Genomic DNA, 20,385 nt, shown 5'->3' with positions numbered 1-20,385 from the left:
CTTTTTATGGTGATGATCTTTGTCAGACAGCTGACCCTTGTTCCATATTTGTTATAATAGAAGATAGGAATGAATTGAAGAGGGCTCGATCTTTTAAATGAATCAACAGATGTTTCAAGAAATAATCAGTTTAAGGGTCCAGGAACCTGCAGCTCATTAGATCCTACACACTATGTCTTTATTACTGTGATTACTGTGTTAAATACAGATGACCAATGTTTTCAAAGAAGCAGTAGGACAGGCTAGTTTTAACAGTTTTTTTGCAGTATTCGTCAGGAAATATGACAACAGAATCACAGCACAAGAGATGTTTTCTTTGTTTAGCGATATTACGCATTCAGGCTAAAACAAAAATACTTTGTTGAAGTAGATTTTTTTTTTTCTTCAATCTCTATCTCATTTTACTCAATAAACTGTATTTTTTTATTTTATGTTAACATTTTTCTTTGTTCTCAAACCTAAAAATAGTAAAAAGTAATTATAACAATAATGCTACACAAATTATAGTTCTCTAGTAGTGGTTTTGACACACCAAAACTAATTTTAGCAGATTCCTCGTTTCTTTTTTAAGAACTATCCTATAAGAATATTTTTTGTAGTCATTCTTTCCAAAGTGGTCATTAAAATATTCACTGCTTGTGTATCAGAGAACAAAAGCTGTAAAAACAGTTTTTATTATTTTAAAACACAGAAACATTTTACAAAGTTGCCAATCTAAACTGTCCTCAGTATCTTGTATTAGCAGATAAATGAAATATCAGTCTCAATGTGTATATTCTAGAAAATGTACGTCTTTACTTTAACTCTCAGATATTCTAAATGCTGCCAACATTTCCAAATTCATCTTGATCCATAAGGGGTTAGGGTTAGTTATAATCTGACAAAATAAACTCTGCTGTACTCCTTTTCGCCTTGCTGCTATCTGCTGAAGGTTTTGCTCACTCTTTCCCAGCCTGAATAAACCTCGACAAGACTCAGCATGTCATAAAAATACGGTTTCCTCTTAAATTGTTTCTTGCATCTCGTGCTCCCTCTGACTACTTTTTTTAAACGCCTCACTGAGATTAAAAATAGCCAACTTTGGGTCAGCTTCACTCAGTAAGAGCATCCACGTTGAAGAGTGTTGTTGTTATCACGCCCTGGTTCGCTGATTGGAAAAATAATTGTATTTAAACCCGTAAAAAAAATAATTTGGTTGTTTAATTTCACAACAAAACAAACCTTTATATAGTATTTTCATTAGAGTGGATCACTTAGTTCTTTTTCACGGATCAAGTAGATTTTGCAGCTTTAGACAAATTTTAATTACGAGCCTTAAGAACAGAAATGACTCTTAGGGTTTTAAAGGTTGCCGACAATTGTCATTGATTTTTTACAAAGTGTGGGCAGCTAATTAAAATGTACTTGCTTTTCAGGAGATAATGACATCAATAAAGACATTGAATGACTGTTTAAAGGCCATTTATTTCTGCATGATATTTAAGTAAAATTGGTGGAGTTTTGTTTTCTTCCAGCTTGTATTTGGGGTGTCCAGCTTTTTTTCCCTCCTAATGATCTTTGATTTATCTGAATATCTCCTGAAACCTTAGACTTTATTTACTCTTTATGCTTCAGCGTTTCTTTATATGGTAAGCGGACAACCTGTTAGAGGAAATGAAGGCTGAAATCTATTTCATAGGGTTATCCCCCCTCTGTCACTTGCCTTCCAGCTGTCATCTGGTTCTTTATTTAATTATCCATATTAAACCTTGTTTTTACCTGCTAAAATGTCTGACAACTAATTCCTATGTACAAACTTGACCTGGGTTTAATTCAGGAAGTGGTAAAAATATTCCACTGAGACAGAGGACAGTCCTTCATGATGCATTATTTTTATGCTTGTTAAGGAAAAGCAAAAATGTAGTGCCTACTCATTTTCAGTCTTTTTAAAGTTCTTTACATGTGGCCAATATACTTACAAAAACTATATAATGCTTGGTATATAGTATAGTTTAATACTTTAATAAGTGTGCTATTCTTTTAAAATATTTGAAGTAAACTAATGTAGTTAACTGTGTCAAAAACTTTAATACTTAGTACCATAATGTTTCGCAAGGGCATTACAGCAGAGTTGCAACTTAGTGTATTTACTAATTGTCTTGTAATTTTCTTTCTTTTTTAAAGAGGAAAAACTATTTGTTTTCTATTTTTGTGCTTATTAAGAAAAATAACATTAGCCTGCATTAAGCTGCACTCTATAATAAATGTTGGTGTCGTAAAATATTTAAAATTAGGAAATATTTTATCTTTGCTATTTTTTATGATGATTAAGGATAATTAACAGGGATACTAAACATAATATATCAGAACATGTAACATTAGACATTACAGCAGTTATTATGCCATTAAATATGTTTACTGATTAAATATTTACATTTGTTACAGATATTACCACCCTGTTTCCAGATTTAGCCCTAAAAAGTCTGACCTTTTTAGAGCTTCTGCTCAATCATAGTGGAAACGTTTTAATATATTTGCTGGGTTGATGGAGTTTCAAGGCAATATGCGATGATGGAACTATGGGGAGGCAGAACAAGCTGTTTCCCAGTGTGAAGCAGAGCAGCTGGTAGAAACAATTACCCCCGTTTACCACCAGCTCTGCTGTTTTTGTGTGGAATATGTTGTGTAAAGCAGATGAGGTGTGTGGCCTCCAGCGTTAAGGTGATGCTGCGTTCATTAACAATCCATGGATAAGCTGCATAACTGGGTCAGGTTACCTGTTCGGTTAATCATCCTCTGTTCCCTAAGGACAGATTCCTATTTGCCTGGTAAAAAATATGTTTGTACTTGCTGTGAAGTCAGTTTATTTTTATAAACATACTGCTGCTTTCATAGCTGTACGCTGTCTTATCGACATGACAATAAGCGTTCCCATTAGTTGTTTATCTGCTTTTTCATTTCCACAGAATCTCCATTAAATCTGTCTCAAACTAATGGCCTCTTGATGCATCACTCTTCTCATTCTCTCATATCTGATCTCTTTCCTCTGTCACAAACACTGTAGATTTCATAGAAAATTTAAGTCTTACATTTAGGTTCTCTGCCCCCCTCCAGCCTTTTTAGATGCACAAACAAAAGATGGTTGCTACAAGTGTGTAATTAGCATAGAAATCAAATCCCAGCCAATGCCAGCCAGTGAAATTTGTTTGCCTGTGCTAACAAGATTTAAGCACCCCAGTTTTCCCTGCACCGAGCTCCAGTAAACAACAACTCTGCTATTCATCAATGATTCTTTGCTTCCATTGTCCTTATTAGGTTTAGCCCTCCCTCACGCACCATCGTTAGATACCTCTCAATGAAGAGGCTATATTACCTGCTTCACCTAATGAGATAAAGTTCTTGAAATTCGGGCAAACTTTGTAAAGTGCTGCACTTCTTATCCAGCTACAGCAGGAAGGGGATCCAGATTTTATCTATTGCTTCTAAACCAAACGAAACAGTTGAAGAGTGTGAAAACAGGCTTTTTGCTTTTCAACTTTGTAGAACAGCACTGCAGTAACTGTCTGTTGTCTCTCCAGGCGACGATGAACGCCAGGCCTCAGAGGATCCTGGACTCTGGATCGCTGACACAGTCAGCCCCAGCCAGTCCCACCAGTAAGGGCACTCACATCCATCAGGCAGGGTGAGGAAACATCTCTCAAGTGGTCATCGGCCAGCCTACTTTTTGTTTTGTAAGAAAAACAGTTAGATGTAGTAAGCATCATTGGTAAATGAGCACATTAAACAGTTATGGTTTGAGTCCTGATTTATAGTAGCAAACATTTACTGCACAGCTCATGTTTCAGGTTGTTTGCTGCAATGCTTGAAGAGCCTTAAAACTAAATGCTGTCCCCTTATGTATTTTGGGCTCCTGTGAACACTAAGTGAGCAGGACTCTGGAAGTAAATTCTAATGTCTAAATGAGAGTCAACACCAAGTATGGGATGTTCGGTGCAATAAAGGCTCAAAATAATCAAGCAGATGTGTTCTGCAAGTTTTAGATGCTTGTCAATGCAGCAAACAATTATGCAAATTAGGTGCTGGTTGGCAAAGTTATGTAGAAAAATCGACTATCCTTAAGTGCATAAACAACCCCAGCAACCCCAGGACCAAGGTTTCATATCTGGGAATATTTACCATCCCTGTCCAGGTGGTCTAATAATACATAATGTTCTGCATCTACTTTTTTTAAAGAAATATTTTTCAGCATGTTTATAAATTTCAACTCATAACTATAGTCTTACCAAAAAAGGCAAGAAAGGAAAAAACCAACAAAAACAGAACATTTCTTTACAATTTGTTATAGATCAAGTGCCCCATAAATGTAACATGGAATTTAGATAAATAAATGCATAAAAAATGTGTCCTCATTCTTCCTGATCCTGGATACATTGCATGTATTTTCCGTTCCAGCAGTTCTTTTGTAAACAAACGTTCTCTTGCAGAGCAAACCGGGTAAAAATCCACTTTTACATCTGAAATGGGATAATATCATCATACCAGTACCTTCATGTTGTAGAGACTGGGAGGAAGACCTGAACAAATTTACTCTGATTATTAATGCCAGCGTTTTTATCTGCCTCATCAAATCCATAGCTAAGGACAAGAACAGAGGCAAAAAATATTAGATCATTTGATGTTGATTTTTTTTCTATGCTTCTAAATTGCTGAGGGAAAGAAAGATTTATATTTGAGTATTTTTAAGTAGTCATCTTCCGCTGGCAGGATTTCATCTTCTGATGAATTACTACAGATCATAGAAAGTGTAACCACGTTACTCGTTATTTCTGAAGCTTAAAATCATACTTAATCTGCTCTAAGCTGCGCTGTTACCCCCTGTTTACATAGCGTCTATCTCCACTCCGCATTTTGTGGCTTTATTTCACCAACACAATCGATGTTGCTTTGACTCCTATTCAAACCTTCAAACGGTGGCGTCTACTTTTTTCCAGAAGGGGCCTTGGATGTTGCACAATGGCTAAGTATCAGGATGTGCTGAATTTATCTTTGCCTACACGCTCAGTTTAGACAACGGCTGCTGTCGCGCTGTTTCGTACCTTGCCACGTATGTTGGCATATTTAAACCATGTCTTATGTTGGTCTAAACATGAATAAATAAAACAAATTTGTTATAAAAAAACAGGTCCTGTTAAATCTTTGCTGCTCATCTTAAACCCCTGGCTTGTATTGTTCATGCATGCTTGGATGATGGTTATAATGTTAATATTTTGCTACCACGTCAGGATGAATTAGACTTCCTTTACCCTCATGCTGACATCTTGTTTTTTTGCAGGTTTTTTTTCTCTCCATACTTAATGATCATCTGACCATCTTAGGAGTTTGGTGCTCCATTGACAGTCTGTGTGTCCCCCTAAGTTTTACCTTTGTTTCTTAACTCCTACAGCGGCTCTCCGCCCATGCCCAGTACCAGCAGCTCCAGCCTGACCAACGATGTTCCTAAACCACCTGCCAGAGAGCAGCCAGCCATACGGCCCCCCTACACCCCGACGCTAGGCGGACAGGCCCCCCACTCACACCAGTTCCCCCGCACACGCAAAATGTTTGACAAGGGACCAGAACAGGTGAAGGAAGCAAACTCTTATGTTGTGGGAAAACTAGGCATTAACCGGCAAAGACTTAATCATCATTGAGCATTTCTTTCTGTGTTTTGTTTTCAGGCAGCTGAAGATGGTGAGGAGCCGGGTGGTCACAGGAATTACGTCAGTCTGGCCCTGCAGACGGGCCTGTGTGACTGGAGCGCCAAGTATTTCGCTCAGCCTGTCATGAAGGTGGGTGTCCTTGTTTTAAGCCGTCTCCTCTAATAGGCTTCAGACCATGTTACAAACAAGTGTACTTTTTTCCAATTGAGCAATTAGACATTCACACTTCAAGAAGCCATTACTTAAAAAGTAGCCAGACTGCAGTTTGCAAATTCACCCTGGGTCAGAGAGTGGAAATGAAATTGATGTGTTGGCCATAATGACCATTGTTATATCTGGAGCTAAAAGGGTACAGCTTACATGCCTGAGAATATCCAAACTTTGATCTACAGGGGTGGCAGCATCACGATGTAGGGGTGTCCAAGTAAAGGTTGGGCACAAATGGATCTTCCAATGGTTAATGACCACCAAATAAGTTACACATTGACTTAAAGAGAGAGAGAGAAGCTTGAGAAAGGTCACCTAAAATATTTCCCCCAAGTCTTACAGTTTAAAATCAATTCTATCAATTATTAAGGATATGTATGGAAACTTCTGAATTTGAAGAAAATAAAAAAAATGTGGTGTGTATGTGTTATTTAATACAGCGTATGTAAATATGTGATTTCAGCAGTGTGCTTTTGCTCAGCGGGTTCATTTTTGCTCTTCTAAACTTCTAAATCATATATGGGCTGCATTTATTTAGCAACGTTTCTGGTCTTTTTGACATCCAAAAAACCAGAAGAGACTAAAAGCTACACTTAAACGAAACATTCATACATCTCTTTTTAAACTGTGTTGTGCTTTTTATTCACACACACACACAGACACACACACACACGGTTATAAAGGGCTCAGAGACAAATCAGCCTTCAGTTTTTTTATGGACTTTCAACACTCTTAAGAAGTCAGGGTTTAAACCACCGACCTTCTGACTGGCTGACGACCGCTTGCCCTTTTGAGCTATCCTGATTCTTTGTTGCTAAGCAACAGTGAAAAAGGATGGGACCGGTTATTTTCTGTTTTCACATATTCATGTGAATTTTCATCATAGCTGTTTGTTTGTGCCCCATTCTGCTGAGGTTTAGGAACACAGTGATCCATCCAGGTACAGGAAGTCAGGGTTGCAAAGATTATTTTAAATAGTAATAAACTTATATGGGAAGTGGCAAGGTAGGGACCAATCACTGGGAGGAAAAAGCACCTGCTGCTTATTCAAGATGACTTTGCTGAATAATTGAACTCTCTGAGCTCCATAATGTAACATCCTCTGCAGGGAAATTCAAGATTAAGACGGGTGATTTTACTATGTCTGGTAGTCGGTGGTGGATTTTATAATATTTACTCAATTTCCCCCTTCAAAAGCATCGTTTAAAGCTAACTTTATTTATACAGCCAGTTTCAGAAACAGAAGCAAGATTGAAAGCTGTGCATCAAATTTAAGAAACTAAACCAGGATAAAACTATTAGTCGTGATTCAGAACTTTTGAGAAATAAATTTTGATTGTTAGCTTTGAAAAAGGAGACTGTTGTTTACAGCAGGCATGGGAATGTTTGAGATTCTTTTGGGATGACAAGTACCATGATATTATGGTATTTACGCAAACCTTTAAGATGAAAACATGTAACTAACTAGGGCTAAAAATACTACAGTCCAGTAAAAGAATGATTTTAGTATATATTATTTTATATGTCTTAATAATTTATTCAATAATTGAATGTTGAAATAATTCAAAAAGTGGATTCATTAAGTGACATAAATCATATATAATCATTTAAACGTTTCTTTTATTATGTTTTAATTTTTTACTATCTTTAGCTTCTCATTGGTTAACCTGGACAGCACTTCTACTGCAACCAATCAGCTTGTCTACAGGAAAGTTAGACAGTGATGGGTGGGGCTGACAGGGAAAATAAATCTATGATATAATAAAAAATTATATCAATGAATAAAAAAAGGAATTAATTAATACTTTAATCAATATAATTTAAATGAATCATGTTCCAATATATTATTTAATTATGTATTTAATACAATTTTTAAATAGGTACTGAATTAATTATTTATGTATTAAAGTATTTATTTCCAGTTTTATTTAATTGATTAAATACATACACATTTATTACACAGCTTGAACTGTGACACTTTGGGCCCTTTATATTACTATTACTATTACAATTACAAAGCAACAAATGTTCCTACAGCTGTCAAAATACCATAGCATATTGATTATCACAGTTCTAATAATCTCATGTATAACATGTATTTGTATCTTTTTCCCATTTTTTTATATGTGGTTAGAGAAGACAGGTGGTTATATTGACACAGCTTGTGGTTGGCTGTTATGCAGACACTGCAAAAATGACTTTCAAAAGAGCGCTTCCCCATTGGAAGAAATGGCCATGCCACAACTTTCCAGCTGACTTTGTTTTTCTTGCTAGCATTGAAAGAAATGTAGGAGTGACTGGGTTTGTTCAGCAACAGGTGGGGAAAGGGGGATTGCAGTGCGACTCTATCGTTGCCATAGAAAACTGCTCTATCTCTGGTACTTCAGCACTTGAAAAAAACTTCAAATCATAGAAACAGCATAACAGAAAAGGGAAGTTGTTTTAAAGCCAAACCTTTTTTACACCTTGGTAAAACCTTGATACCGGTCAGTGCCTAGCTGCCTGCAAGTGGCATTTTAGGCTTTAAAATGTAACTACATGGATTTTTAACAAGCAGAAAACTATAAGTACACTTAAATAAAAATTCATTATCAAAAGTTTCATGTAAAAGTTGCTACAGTAAATCTGAGTCCCAGTGGAAACCTGTTCCAGCAGAGATCCTAATGGCTGAAGTATTCATACCATTAGCTTACTCCCTAAAGATCAGAGCCACTCTTAAGACTTGTATTCTGTAACTCCAGTCTAATTCCTATGCAGGCATAATGAGTATCAGTTCAATGCTATATTTAACTGCAGATAATGCAGTATAATGATGACTTGTTTCTTATTTCACCGCAGCTATTTGAATGCAGTTGTCAATAACTAATGGTCTAATGGGGGAAATAGGGAGGGCATTACAGTACTTTGTTCTGCAATAGCTAGCATTGTGTTTACGTCTTTTAGCGTTTTCCAAAACCTTGCAGACAAATATAGCTCCTTGATTGAAGGTAAGTGCTAAGACCCAGCCTTGATTTTCAGGAAGGAAAACAAACAGTTGGTGTTTTATTCTATTATGTTTAACAAAGTATGTTGCTTTCAGCTATTCTATGAGGACAGAGGCAGCAGCTCAGCTCAACTTGGTTTGAGCAATAAATACATCTGGATGTTAGCATTCTTGCAGTTTTAAAAAACTTAAATAAGCGTAAGTATTTGCGGGTTAACTTGGTGTTGGGGGTATGTGGAGGTTGGGGCCAGAACGTATCCCTGTGGAAGTCTGTGCATCACAGATTTTCTTTTAGATTCAAGCAAATCCATATCAGGCGTGAACGTTAAAATGTTTCCACCATTTTACAGAAACAGAAAAAAATAAATATTAAATAAATCTGAAGAAAATACAACAGGAGATTAAGATCAGTAAAAAGGGTATTTACAAGACTGATACACAAATGGTCACACATCCTAATATTTCACCTGACCACCTTTAGCTTTGTTTATGGCATCTTTTCGATAAGGTTCTCCAATATCACAACATTAATTTATTTCCAGAGTTGCATTTATTTTTCACCAAGCTCTTTAAGAGATCATGGGAGAGTTGGACAGCTGCTCTTTGGTTGCAAATCTTGAGTGAAAGTGATGTCTCATAGTTCCTAACCACTCTTTGAGGCTGGCATTTTTCTGTAAAGATGATGGTTCCCCACCATCACTACAGATGTTAATAATTCTCAACCCAATTTTTGTTGTTTCAGCAATCTCCTTGAGTCTTTTCTTTGCTTAATCCATGCAGTCTTTTACATGACAACTTCTTCTGACATCAAGCTACTGGACATCAAGTGGATGAACAAGATGAAAGACAGACTTAGTGTGGCGCTACCAAGAAAAAGCGATGAAAAGCAGAAAGATGACTGCGTTTGCAAAAAATGTTGAGTGCATCCATGAAACTCTTCCTCCATTACAAAGCTACTGTTTTCATATCTTTGTGTCAGCAGCACATGAGGGAAGTGTGAATGTTGTCTTTAGTGTGGCCAAACCTTAAATGTTTGGAAGGAGAGTAGAGATAGGGGGTGGAGGCTGCATAAATGCTCTCATTACTAACATCTCTTGATCTGTTTCAGTGTTTAACCCTTTCTTTCTCCTAGATATAAAAATTGACTGAGCTTTTACTGTAACTAACTCTATGTGCTCTCTTTCAGACTCTAACCTTGAAAACTGGCTCAGAGTTTATCTGTTCTTTCTTTCTAGGTGAAACGACTAAAGGAGCTACATCCATTAACATTTACTTTTCCTTCCCATAGAAAGTACTCCTGGATCAGTGCTTCTGTGTTCTTTTTGTGTCTGTGCTCTGTTCTCTCAAACCCCCAGTCGGTCGTAGCAGATGGCCGCTCACACTGAGCCTGGTTCTGCTGGAGGTTTCTTCCTGTTAAAAGGGAGTTTTTCCTCTCCACTGTCACTACATGCATGCTCAGTATGAGGGATTGCTGCAAAGTCAACGCCAGTGACTGTCCACTGTCTCTACATGCTCATCCAGGAGGAGTGAATGCTGCAAGTCACTGACTGGATGCAATCTGCTGGGTTTCCTTAGATAGAAAAACTTTTTATCCAATTTGAATAAATAACTAACCCTGACTGCACTGTTCAATGGTTAGTTATTAATTGAAATGTATGTACCTGACTGTTGTGAAGAGCCTTGAGACAACATGTGTTGTGAATTGGCGCTATATAAATAAACTGAATTAAATTGAAAACTGAATCTGTCGATAGATCTGTTAGATGCTCTTGAATACTTTATTTTAAGACTGGAGTTTGGTTCTTGCAACTAATTTGAAGTATTCTAATTTCTAATCAAGTCCTGTGAATCGTGGGATTCCCGTGGTATTGTTTTTTAGTTGTATCTCTATTTAACACATAATGCTGGTTTCTTTCAGTGGGAGTTAATCTGTAGCCAAAAATATAAAACGAAATCAAAAAACTTGTTTTCACAACCAAACGTTCCATACCACTTTCAGTCTAGTGCCTTCAAACTGTCTAAATACCTTCTGGAGAAAGGTTTTATGGTCTGATGAGAAAAAGATTGAGTTATTCAGTGACGGTCACAAAAAATATGTTTCCTGGAGATGATTTTGCCCTAAAACCAGTGTATGCACTGTCAAGGATGGAGGTGACAGGATCATGATGTGGGGCTGTTTGGCTGCATGTAAAAGGAATAATAACAAAGAAGGACTACCTCCAAATTCTTCTACTTCACCTCAAATCAATAGCTTTAATTTAAGCTTCGATGCCATTGGGGGCTCCAAAAGAACAGTGATCCCAAACGCACTCAAAACTTACCATTAAGATGGATGATGGCATTGCAACTTGCAAAAGCACATGTAACTGGACCAAAAAGTGGTCAAATATCCAGCCAGAATTCTGCCAGGACCTTTCGATACCTATAAGAACTGTGTGATTTCTCTGTTCCTTGCTACAGAACCATTAACTAAACATTCATGAGGTTGTATGTATACAGGTCCTTCTCAAAATATTAGCATATTGTGATGAAGTTCATTATTTTCCATAATGTCATGATGAAAATTTAACATTCATATATTTTAGATTAATTGCACACTAACTGAAATATTTCAGGTCTTTTATTGTCTTAATACGGATGATTGTGGCATACAGCTCATGAAAACCCAAAAATCCTATCTCACAAAATTAGCATATTTCATCCGACCAATAAAAGAAAAGTGTTTTTAATACAAAAAACGTCAACCTTCAAATAATCATGTACAGTTATGCACTCAATACTTGGTCGGGAATCCTTTTGCAGAAATGACTGCTTCAATGCGGCGTGGCATGGAGGCAATCAGCCTGTGGCACTGCTGAGGTCTTATGGAGGCCCAGGATGCTTCGATAGCGGCCTTTAGCTCATCCAGAGTGTTGGGTCTTGAGTCTCTCAACGTTCTCTTCACAACATCCCACAGATTCTCTATGGGGTTCAGGTCAGGAGAGTTGGCAGGCCAATTGAGCACAGTGATACCATGGTCAGTAAACCATTTACCAGTGGTTTTGGCACTGTGAGCAGGTGCCAGGTCGTGCTGAAAAATGAAATCTTCATCTCCATAAAGCTTTTCAGCAGATGGAAGCATGAAGTGCTCCAAAATCTCCTGATAGCTAGCTGCATTGACCCTGCCCTTGATAAAACACAGTGGACCAACACCAGCAGCTGACACGGCACCCAGACCATCACTGACTGTGGGTACTTGACACTGGACATCTGGCATTTTGGCATTTCCTTCTCCCCAGTCTTCCTCCAGACTCTGGCACCTTGATTTCCGAATGACATGCAGAATTTGCTTTCATCCGAAAAAAGTACTTTGGACCACTGAGCAACAGTCCAGTGCTGCTTCTCTGTAGCCCAGGTCAGGCGCTTCTGCCGCTGTTTCTGGTTCAAAACTGGCTTGACCTGGGGAATGCGGCACCTGTAGCCCATTTCCTGCACACGCCTGTGCACGGTGGCTCTGGATGTTTCTACTCCACACTCAGTCCACTGCTTCCGCAGGTCCCCCAAGGTCTGGAATCGGCCCTTCTCCCCAATCTTCCTCAGGGTCCGGTCACCTCTTCTCGTTGTGCAGTGTTTTCTGCCACACTTTTTCCTTCCCATAGACTTCCCACTGAGGTGCCTTGATACAGCACTCTGGGAACAGCCTATTCGTTCAGAAATGTCTTTCTGTGTCTTACCCTCTTGCTTGAGGGTGTCAATAGTGGCCTTCTGGACAGCAGTCAGGTCGGCAGTCTTACCCATGATTGGGGTTTTGAGTGATGAACCAGGCTGGGAGTTTTAAAGGCCTCAGGAATCTTTTGCAGGTGTTTAGAGTTAACTCGTTGATTCAGATGATTAGGTTCATAGCTCGTTTAGAGACCCTTTTAATGATATGCTAATTTTGTGAGATAGGAATTTTGGGTTTTCATGAGCTGTATGCCAAAATCATCCGTATTAAGACAATAAAAGACCTGAAATATTTCAGTTAGTGTGCAATGAATCTAAAATATATGAATGTTAAATTTTCATCATTACATTATGGAAAATAATTAACTTTATCACAATATGCTAATATTTTGAGAAGGACCTGTATGTTTGAGCATGTGTGTATCATTTTGACCCTGTGTGGATTAGAGGAAACCCACAATGAATTCAAACTTGCAGACCTAATTCCTCAATTCTTCTTTTTAAAATTCACCCAGATAAGACAGGTTAGCTCCATCCTTAACGATCTAAAATGTGGGTCATTTGTGCTCATGATGAAAGTTTGGAAACTTTTCACCAAAATGACAAATGTTCTCATAGTTTCTGCCACTTCATGCGCTACATGTCTTACTACAAATGTACTTTGTGTAGAACTAACACTCATCTATCATAGACCTGAGGGTCTCATTATACAATACGTTAGCTGCTGACACACAGCAGGGCAGCAGCCCTGAAAACAGCAGTGTGAGCAGGCGGTTACCTTGACATAACCCTCACAGCCACACTAATTTTCCCTCGCAGCTTGGAAAATACGTCCGTCTTACTGATCCACCTGCCTCCTCTTAGTTAGGAGCCAAAACGTCCCTGAGCAAGTGTTCATGAGCCACATCTCACATGGCCAAATTTATTTAGTCAGTAACCGAACTCCGAGGTGCTTGAATGTACGTTTGTCTCAAAGACACGTTTACGCACGTGTCAGGATGTTGCAAGAATGTTGCTAAGACGTGGTAGTTGTGTGTTCATGTGGTTTTAATGGTGTGTGTTGGGGCTATTTAGCTTTCAGTGGCTGTCGGAGGCTTTGCAGCGGAAAGGTGCTTAATAAGCACACATAGGCAGCCATCATTAAAAACCACACACATTCAGCTTTCCCCTGCTGTTTATTTACTCTAACATATTTCTAATGTATGACTTTAATGCATTCATCTGCACATACGCTTTACTTTACACTTCATATTTAATGTGGCCTTAATGAAAGACTTTTTCTCTTCGCTTAAAGCTGGGCACCTATTATGTGGGGTCTCTTTTGTTATGCCTGACTTAATCAAGTAATTTTTTTCCATGGTGTCCCCCCGCTCAGCAGTTAGATATAATTACAGGAAGTGATTTTGATACCTTGAGTCATTTTCCTCATGAGCCTCACTAACATCGGTGCCGGTAAGTTAGGCTTAAAACTGGGCGGGAAGAAAGAAGAACAGCATATTCTCTTATATGGTTTTATGTTTTTGGACAATAAAGCACTGTGAACCGGTCGAGATGTAAGGAAAAACTGAAAATAACCTAAAATACCCAAATTTGTTTAAAAGGAGCAGGCATAGGCTTAAGCTGTTTGATATTCTGTCCCTTCATTATTTCTTGAGCACAATCTTGGGTTGACTTTTTAAGAAGTTTATATTTTATTGTAGCCTGATATATTTTACATAGCATGTCCATTGCATAAATAACCCCATCTATTTATATTTGTACTTGCATACTGATTCTCACAAACGCAATTTCATACACATACTTAACTTACCACACAGGTATTTACATAAGGAAAAATGTATATGTATATGTACTTACAAAGGGTCAAGTCCATAATGAATCATTCCCGGGCAGATTTAGGTTTAAGTAATCTTTTCATTTGGCCAACATGTGTCTTCCTATTGGAAGTAATCTTAATATCTTGGAGCGGCCCAGCCAGAGTCCTGACTTGAATCTGATAGAGCATCTCTGAAGGGAGCTAAAGATTAGGGTGATGGCAAGGAGGCTTCCAGCCTCAAAGACTTGGAGCTCATCACCAAAGATAAAGCGGCAAAATACCAGTGGAAACTTGCACAAATCTGGTCAGCAAAATCAGAAGGGCTTAATTGCTGTAATAACAATAAAGATTATAAATAATATTCAACATGCAATTTTGTTGTTTTTTACATTTTGTAAAAAACAAAAACATGATTATTTTTTTTATTGATGCTCCTTTCACATTATCTTAGCTTTTGAGAGATGCCTCTCATTTCCTATCAGAAACAACCTTCTTGGTTGGAGGGAAATCATTTTTACTCTTCATCTGCCAGAGATATGAATAATTGTGGCCTTAACTGTAAATGCATACGAAAAAATATCTCATTGAATCACATTTAGTGGCAATAAGTTTCATTACAATATCTCAGTCAGGTTGTATTTGGAGTAGGAATGAATAAAGTACATTATTACGTTTATTTCTGTAGTATTTTGTTGTAGTTTTCTGCTGTTTTTGTAACTAGTAGCCTACTCATGTTCAACATGGCTTCAAAACAACCCCAAATCATGACGCCTTCACCACTGTGCTTGACAGTTGTTATTGCTGTTTGCACTGGTATGCTGTGTTTGGTTTTGGCCAAACATGGAGCTGCTCCATTCGAACAAACTGTAACTATGGTTTTTTTAATGGAAGATTCCTTTTGGTGCTTTCTCAGCTGATGTTTCAAGAATATGAGGTGGGACCATAAATGTAGTATCGCTGGTTCATACTTAGATACAACCATCTATTCTGGGGATAAGTGATACCACTGGCAAACAAATTTTTTTTCTCTGAGTTTTGTTATTTGCTCAGTAAGAAGCAGTTTGCACCCTGGCGAGAAAAAGATAAGCAGCTGATCGTATGTATTTATTTTTTGTAAATCACACATTTTGTGTGAATTAACTTTCCTCGTGTCTCACTGATAAACTAGTTATCCACAGAGACTTGTAGATCTTCTTGGAAAGCAGAAAATACAGAACCATTATTTATTATTATTTGACACTAATTTCTTCCTGTACACAAACATATCCAGACAGAATGGGAATCAGGTGTTAAAATTTGAATAAAGGTTTTTTGCAGAAACCTTCAGGGTTGAAGCACATCCAAATGACCTCCAGCTGTTATTCCGCATTCATCTGGAGGAATGTTTGTGTTTCTTGCCTTACATCATCTCAGATCCCAGAGGAGCATGACCTGGAGAGTCAGGTGAGGATGGAGAGGCAATGGAGGTTCCTGAGAAACGCTCGCGTTAGAAGACAAAGTCGGGTTATCACGCAAAGAGGTGAGTGTCACATACAAATGACATGTCTGCAAAAATATTTTAAAAGATTTGAAAAAAAATTTCATTTAATTTTCTAGGCGAATATCTGTAATTCTACATTTTATTTTATTTACACTGTGTGCAGAAGTATTTAGGATGTGACCATTTTGACTATATCATAATTTTTATGCATATTTTCCAACTTCAGGATGTATAATCCTGAGTTTTTATTTTATTTTATCTAATCAGGTAAAGTGTGTGTGTGTGTATCGAGGAGGGTGTGGTCACTTATATCATGTTGTGCATTAATATTACACAGCTTCTATTCCTCAGACAAAGTAGGGTCAAAAAAGAGATCTACCTGACTCTGAAAGTCAAAAATTGTTTAAGCTCTCTCGGAAAGATGTAGCACTCCTGAAATAGTAAAAAATACTTGGCCGTGGTTACAAAACCATCAATCGTTTTGTTGAAAACGGTCAACAGAAATGTGTTGAGGGAAAAAAGACACAAATTAACCACCAAAGATTTGAAAAAAATTTAACTTAAAGCTACCAGGACCCCATTCTCCTCCAGTGCAGTCATATTACCGAACCTCTACCTACCCGGAGTACCCAGAAGTACCATCTGTTCTGTGCTCAGAGACCTGACCAAGGTAAGGAAGGCTCAAACCCGACCAACATAAACTGAAGCATCAAGACTGGGCCAACAAATATCTGGACAGATTTTATAATGGTTTTATGGATTGATGAGATTTGAGTGACTCTGGACAGGCCAGATGGATGGGCCATGGCTGGATCAATTACAGGCACAGAGCTCCACTTTGATTCAGACAAGATGTGTACAAGTATGGCCTAGTGTTTAGATCTAGGAACTGACAGACCCATAAATGGAGGACTTGTGACTCTCGTTGAAAAGAACTGTTTATATTGTGACTGTTTATTTTATTTTTTTATTTGTTTTTTTAAGTCAGGAATGTTTAGGATTGTATAGAGAGAAGGTGAGAACATATTGGGCCTAGCTAAATGTCTACATTTGACCTCTTCGCAGGATGGGTCAATATTTGCATATTCCCACTTCTGGTTTCAAATCTCCAAAAACCGGTTTTAGACAGTACAACAGCAAGAGGAATCAACTGAAAACAAGCCATACTTTGAACATGACAAATGTTTTTATCTCAGCTCCCAGGCTTTTTTTTAATAAAGAAACACATTCTGCTGTAATAAATACAGTAAAAATGAAGGCATTTGTATTTGTAATGTAAGAGTTTTACTTCTACCAAGACACAAAAAGATGCCTAGGTTGATACGGCTTATCAAGCATTCATAGTTGATTGTTGTCATTTGTGACCAGTCCACAAGTCTTTGTCTCACATCCAGCCGTACACTGATGAAAAAGATCTTCTCATTTTGCCTAAAATTACTTGAGCACGACTTTATTAGGCTACATATTTATCAGCTTTTTATGTAATGGCACTTAAAAAAAAGTAATTTGAGGTGGATAATAGGGACTTCAGTGCCAGGAACCCGATTTTTTAATTCGTATACAAGGTTTCCACAGCCTTTTTTTTCTTGGCCAACACTAGCTGGTCTCTGCAGAATGGGCTTGAGGTTAGATATAAATACCAGTGTATTTGAAAGCAGCAGCAAACACAGACGCAACATTTCAAATATATCTTCATGAACTTCATCAGTGAATTTCTCGGCTTCATGTCTGCCCAAAAAAGCTAAATATGCAAGAACACAGCAAATTGTGTGCAGGTAATTCACAGCAGTGAGAGGATGGATAGGGATCAGTTCGCAGCTGGAAATATCCTGCTCTATGAGTCACAGGACTCCCTTCTCTCTCTCTCTCTCTCTCTCTCTCACACACACACAGTCATTGCAGAGCCTGGAGTGGCAGCATAATCACAGAATCCTCCTGTGAAGTTAGAGCGCTCTCAAACAGAATAACTAACAAAACCATCGTCACTGACACCCCCCTGTTACACACACACACACACAGAGTCACGAGGCGTTTGGCGTCAGAGCTGAGTTTTGCTCACATGCAAGCCTCTCCCTCTCTTTTAACTGCCCGCTCAATCATTCAGTTCCCCTCCCAGTATTTTTTTTTTAAAGTGGAAGGGTTGTCCTCATTCAGTCGGATCTCTCCTGAGAGAGATGAGATGGAGGAAAACTGAGGGCAGGGAGGGAGAGGGGAAAGCTAGATTCTGATCCAGCTTTTGCTTCACCTGTTTACATGTCTAGATCCTCACCTCTCTGTAACAATCATCATCATCTTTATTTAACAGACTTAAGATCCACATGGACATAAAAACACAAACACACACACGAGCACAAAACTTACACACCAGTTTTTCCACAAAGACGACTGGTAGTCCACTGACAGCGTTACAATAAGGCTGTTCCTAGAGCTGTGCGGACAACACATAAACATACTGGTCTTTCTCAAAATATTAGCATATTGTGATAAAGTTCATTATTTTCCATAATGTCATGATGAAAATTTAACATTCATATATTTTAGATTCATTGCACACTAACTGAAATATTTCAGGTCTTTTATTGTCTTAATACGGATGATTTTGGCATACAGCTCATGAAAACCCAAAATTCCTATCTCACAAAATTAGCATATCATTAAAAGGGTCTCTAAACGAGCTATGAACCTAATCATCTGAATCAACGAGTTAACTCTAAACACCTGCAAAAGATTCCTGAGGCCTTTAAAACTCCCAGCCTGGTTCATCATTCAAAACCCCAATCATGGGTAAGACTGCCAACCTGACTGCTGTCCAGAAGGCCACTATTGACACCCTCAAGCAAGAGGGTAAGACACAGAAAGAAATTTCTGAATGAATAGGCTGTTCCCACAGTGCTGTATCAAGGCACCTCAGTGGGAAGTCTGTGAGAAGGAAAAAGTGTGGCAGAAAACGCTGCACAACGAGAAGAGGTGACCGGACCCTGAGGAAGATTGTGGAGAAGGGCCGATTCCAGACCTTGGGGGACCTGCGGAACCAGTGGACTGAGTCTAGAGTAGAAACATCCAGAGCCACCGTGCACAGGTGTGTGCAGGAAATGGGCTACAGGTGCCGCATTCCCCAGACCTGGGCTACAGAGAAGCAGCACTGGACTGTTGCTCAGTGGTCCAAAGTACTTTTTTCGGATGAAAGCAAATTCTGCATGTCATTCAGAAATCAAGGTGCCAGAGTCTGGAGGAAGACTGGGGAGAAGGAAATGCCAGAAGTCCAGTGTCAAGTACCCACAGTCAGTGATGGTCTGGGTGCCGTGTCAGCTGCTGGTGTTGGTCCACTGTGTTTTATCAAGGGCAGGGTCAATGCAGCTAGCTATCAGGAGATTTTGGAGCACTTCATGCTTCCATCTGCTGAAAAGCTTTATGGAGATGAAGATTTCATTTTTCAACACGACCTGGCACCTGCTCACAGTGCCAAAACCACTGGTAAATGGTTTACTGACCATGGTATCACTGTGCTCAATTGGCCTGCCAACTCTCCTGACCTGAACCCCATAGAGAATCTGTGGGATATTGTGAAGAGAACGTTGAGAGACTCAAGACCCAACACTCTGGATGAGCTAAAGGCCGCTATCGAAGCATCCTGGGCCTCCATAAGACCTCAGCAGTGCCACAGGCTGATTTCCTCCATGCCACGCCGCAATGAAGCAGTCATTTCTGCAAAAGGATTCCCGACCAAGTATTGAGTGCATAACTGTACATGATTATTTGAAGGTTGATGTTTTTTGTATTAAAAACACTTTTCTTTTATTGGTCGGATGAAATATGCTAATTTTGTGAGATAGGATTTTTGGGTTTTCATGAGCTGTATGCCAAAATCATCCGTATTAAGACAATAAAAGACCTGAAATATTTCAGTTAGTGTGCAATGTATCTAAAATATATGAATGTTAAATTTTCATCATGACATTATGGAAAATAATGAACTTCATCACAATATGCTAATATTTTGAGAAGGACCTGTATACATTAAGCTTCTCATGACTGCCTGAAAGATCGTGACAGATGCAGTATAAGACATCTCACTTGCGCTACTAGACCTGGGTTTGTTAAACAAAATTCTCAAGGATTCATTAGAAGCAACCTAGAGCTTCTGCATACTCGCCTTTTTAAAATGTACACCAAAGAGGGGCCGTATACGGAGGTGTAAACTAGCTTTGAATAAACTGAGTTTTATATCATCTAATCACATGTGAAATTTCCTCACCAGAATGTTTGCACTGGGTATACAATATGCCACACTCAGAGCTGGTCTGCGATATAGTGACCCGGCATTAAAACAGTTAAATCGTTGTTATAATTAAATATATCCCTGCCACCACCCTAATCTTTAACTCCCTTCACTAATTCTCTGTCAGATTTAAGTCAGGACTCTGACCGGGCCACCCAGAAATGTTACTGTTACTTACTAAGCCAGAAGAAACATGGTCAAATTCAGAGATTTCCTTAGATCTAAATCTACCTGGGGTAT

General features: G+C 38.5%; 1 protein-coding gene across 7 annotated transcripts in view; it reads left to right on the top strand.

Moving 5' to 3' along the window:
* rptor (regulatory associated protein of MTOR, complex 1) overlaps window positions 1–20,385 on the top strand; it is a 237,567-nt gene that overhangs the window by 184,878 nt on the left and 32,304 nt on the right. For all 7 annotated transcript variants that reach the window (XM_047365159.1, XM_047365154.1, XM_047365161.1 and 4 more), the window contains 4 exons: window positions 3,558–3,661; window positions 5,423–5,600; window positions 5,697–5,807; window positions 15,800–15,905. In XM_047365159.1, coding sequence (XP_047221115.1) covers window positions 3,558–3,661; window positions 5,423–5,600; window positions 5,697–5,807; window positions 15,800–15,905 — 499 coding nt within the window. The remainder of the gene's footprint in view (window positions 1–3,557; window positions 3,662–5,422; window positions 5,601–5,696; window positions 5,808–15,799; window positions 15,906–20,385) is intronic.

This window comes from Girardinichthys multiradiatus, chromosome 5 (genome assembly GCF_021462225.1).
Source record: "Girardinichthys multiradiatus isolate DD_20200921_A chromosome 5, DD_fGirMul_XY1, whole genome shotgun sequence".
NCBI lineage: Eukaryota > Metazoa > Chordata > Actinopteri > Cyprinodontiformes > Goodeidae > Girardinichthys > Girardinichthys multiradiatus.
Note: the sequence above shows the minus strand (reverse complement) of the source record. Positions and strands in the feature narration are given on the sequence as shown.